Below are 3871 nucleotides of genomic sequence, written 5' to 3'. Positions count from 1 at the left end.
GTTTCGGCCTTATAGGACTGTCAGTGATTGTACATCATACAGATGTTTGGTCCTTATAGGACTGTCAGTGATGGTACATCATACAGATGTTTCGTCCTTATAGGACTGTCAGTGATGGTACATCATACAGATGTTTCGTCCTTATAGGACTGTCAGTGATGGTACATCATACAGATGTTTCGGCCTTATAGGACTGTCAGTGATGGTACATCATACAGATGTTTCGTCCTTATAGGACTGTCAGTGATGGTACATCATACAGATGTTTTGTCCTTATAGGACTGTCAGTGATGGTACATCATACAGATGTTTTGTCCTTTTAGGACTGTCAGTGATGGTACATCATACAGATGTTTTGTCCTTTTAGGACTGTCAGTGATGGTACATCATACAGATGTTTTGTCCTTTTAGGACTGTCAATGATGGTACTTTATACAGATGTTTCGTCCTTTTAGGACTGTCAATGATGGTACTTTATACAGATGTTTTGTCCTTTTAGGTCTGTCAGTGATGCTAAGAGCCTACATTTTGAAACCAAGAATAGAAAGGGAGAAAACCTTAATTTACTTCAAAATCTTCTGTGATATTGATCAACATATTATATATCCCACTTTTAAATAATTTTTTTAATGGAAACAAAAAAAATAGAGTGAGCTATTTTGAAAAGTTAAGAGAAATAAAAAAAAACATTGATACCAGGGACGTATAATACAATCTATATTAAACGTCCCTGCTGATACCAATTAACAATGATTGTATTACGAAGGAACAACTTTATCATAAGAAGACCTATTTTGATTTTTTTTCAGCAAAATAATATATTTGTTCTTCAATATTTCTTATTGCGTGAAACGCCTAATTTATCTTAACAGATCAACACTATAATATGACGGTACAAAGATCACTACTTACCACTACATTTCTTATAGCAACAGAAACATACACCTCCAATACAGAAAAGTGCGCCAATTCCAACAAGGATAGAGGTCAGAACGATTACAGCGATTATGGAACTGTAACAAAGAGATACACTTCATGCAAATCGCTTCTTCTGATCTCGTTTGGTTTGTTATTGTTTTACGTTCTATTAATAGTCAAGGTCATTCAAGGACGTGACAGATTTGGTTGGTGAAGTAAACACAGAGTTTCCGGAGGGAAAAAAACACCGACCTGAGGCCAGTACCTGGCGCCTGCCCAACGTAGGCCTCCAACTCCCGACCTAGACGTCGCCAGAACACTGACGTTCGTCGGTGAGACGATACTCGGACACAGGGGGAATAACGGAGGCTTAGTGATAAGGCCACTTGGCTACCGCGGCCCGAATCATATACCACAGCTTGGATCTGTTGTACATGTAGTTTGTGACAATACCTGAACAACTACGTATGGTAAATCATTTTAATCGATATATGTCTTTTTCTTGTGTTGATTTAGATAATTAATGTCTTAGGTTGCACTAAAGACACGCATTATGTTTCAAAAGACACCGAAATCAACCAGAGACGTATATATCACATCACATGTGATATATACGTCTCTGAAATCAACGTATGTTTCGATACATATTTGAAATGAGACTACAGGGCGAACGCACCGTAGGGGAGACCGGGGCACAGTGAATCGGAAAAGTTGTTTTTGAATATTACTCCTTATCAAAAGGCAGAATTGATTGTCTTTTAAGTGCAAACGATAATGACCCATGGTCAGTGTTTAAACATGGCAAATATTACATGCCAACTTTGACAATTTTAAATATACAAGTGTTTGAATTTTTTAAAAAAGCTGATTCACTGTGCCCTGGCACCGGGGAACAGTGGACCATCAGCTGGGGCACTGTGAATCAGACAGTGAAATCAGTGGATTTTTTTTCTCTAAAAAGGATAAAAAATTACAAACATAAATGTTTTGCAAACAGAATTATTTATTCAATAATTAAGAAAAACCAAATTCAGTCTAAATGCAGTAATTTAGACCACAAAATTATCTAACCAATGACAACAACATGTGTGACTAGGTGTCTTCTAAATTCACATGAGTAAAATTGCCACTAAAACATCGTAAGTAAAGGAACTGTCTATCCATTGACAGCAACATGTGTGACGTTTTCAGTTATTGGCCTATCTGTTACGTATGAGCACATGAAATCTTCATCACTGAAGATGTTGGCGTCAAAAGGATGGATACCAGATATTTTGAATCCGGAATTGATATTCCTTGGAGTAAATGCCAGTGGGTAAGCTTTGCCGATAATCTGACTTACATTATGAATTGTGATTGGCTGGCCAGGGTGACTTATCATAAAATCATTTGCTGCCTTGGTGTAGAGGCTCTTGAAAGGACCATACACAGAACGGTCTAGGGGCTGCATTTTGTGACTACAGTGAGGCGGAAGTGTTAACATAGTAACACCATTATCCTTGGCAAGGAAAATTGTTTCAATTGATATATGAGATTCATGATTATCTAATATCAACAGAACAGGACGCTCTTTCGAGCATTTGGTTGCCTTAATAAAGTGTTGCATATATACAGTAAAGTTCTCTGAGGTCATCCATCCTGATGGATTTGCTACACCAACAGTTCCAGGCGGAGCTCCATATAGCATGGATTGTTTGAAATGCACACGAGGAAATACCAAGAATGGCGGTACTGAATTCCCAGCAGCATTTATTGTGCCAAGCATTGTTACTAATGTTCCTCTTTCTCCCGAAGTGATTTTGCCAACTTGTTTTTCACTTGTACAAGCAACTACTTTAGTGTTTCCAACTTTCTGAACGGTTGTGCACCCAGTTTCATCTGAATTGTATATGTCAGTTGGACTGAAATTATGTTCCTTCATTATTTTCTCCAGGTTATCAAAGAAGTCTTTTACATTTTTCTTGTTGAAACTTGTGGCACGCGATAAGCTGGTTGCTTCTGGACGACGTAAGGACAGGTTAGGATACCTTTTCATATACCCAGCAAACCAATCTTCACCAGCACGTCTGTTCTGCCTCCAAGACTCCGGAAATACTTTATCATTGCGATCAATGCTAATTCACGCACTTGCTGTCGTGTCAACCCATAGTGCATTTTAGAGGCTTTGATAAGATATTCCTGTAGAAGTATTTCTTCTTCAGTAAAAACCTGACGGCAGCTGTAATTTGGTGAATATGACATAGATTCTCTGTTTCCATGTTCCCGTGCTCTCTGTACATAACGACGCAAGGTTGAAAAATGAATATCATATGACTTGCAGACATTTCTAATACTCCTTTGTTCTCCTATAACTTTCTGAACGGCCTCTTTCATTTTAGTACTGGTAGTCTTTCCAATTTTCCTATCCTCTTTATTTCTATTACGCACCATATTTTATGATGCTGAAAAAGAATATAATATGCAATTATACTAATTAACTTTTATCTGCATAGTAAGTGAAAAGTCAAAGTAATCAATGCCAAGAGTTGAGATAAAGAAAAAAAACATTACTCGGGGCACACTGAATCACTATTCAAAGTGAGCCACTGTGCCCCGATTCACTGTGCCCCATATGGTCATATTTTAATCATGTGACCACCATCCTGACAAGGCTTAGTATCACATGGATAACACAACTTCGTCAACATCTCCAAACATCCATGTAACTAATGAAATATGATTGAGTGTCTATCAACTGACTATCAAGTGAGTATCTCAAAGGGATTGAGAGCACAAAAATTTACTTTTGGGGGTGTAAAACATACTTTACCTTGCAATTTTTTTTCTGGCTCCAGATAACTGATACTGCAAGACAATTTGGCAGGAACTCTTCAATACACATATACTGATGATGTCATCAGTCTATTAACACAAACCAAATTCTATAAATGATCAATGATTCACTGTGCCCCAT

At 37.6% G+C, this 3871-nt stretch overlaps 1 protein-coding gene across 1 annotated transcript; it reads right to left on the bottom strand.

Moving 5' to 3' along the window:
• Positions 1 to 1903: 1903 nt before the first annotated feature.
• LOC132563952 (uncharacterized) lies at positions 1904 to 3420 on the bottom strand. Its single transcript, XM_060228709.1, has one exon. It carries the CDS (start codon positions 2951 to 2953, stop codon positions 2075 to 2077), a length of 879 nt encoding a protein of 292 aa, XP_060084692.1. The 5' UTR covers positions 2954 to 3420; the 3' UTR covers positions 1904 to 2074.
• Positions 3421 to 3871: the final 451 nt, after the last annotated feature.

Source organism: Ylistrum balloti, unplaced genomic scaffold (assembly GCF_031769215.1).
Source record: "Ylistrum balloti isolate Yb309-2 unplaced genomic scaffold, AGI_CSIRO_Ybal_v1 Utg371934, whole genome shotgun sequence".
NCBI lineage: Eukaryota > Metazoa > Mollusca > Bivalvia > Pectinida > Pectinidae > Ylistrum > Ylistrum balloti.
The sequence above is the reverse complement of the archived record's forward strand: the minus strand, read 5'-3'. Positions and strand labels throughout refer to the sequence as shown.

Bases quoted from the DNA above. Each gene is read 5' to 3' on its own strand.
- LOC132563952 (XM_060228709.1), bottom strand. From the start codon at position 2,953: ATGAAAAGGTATCCTAACCTGTCCTTACGTCGTCCAGAAGCAACCAGC.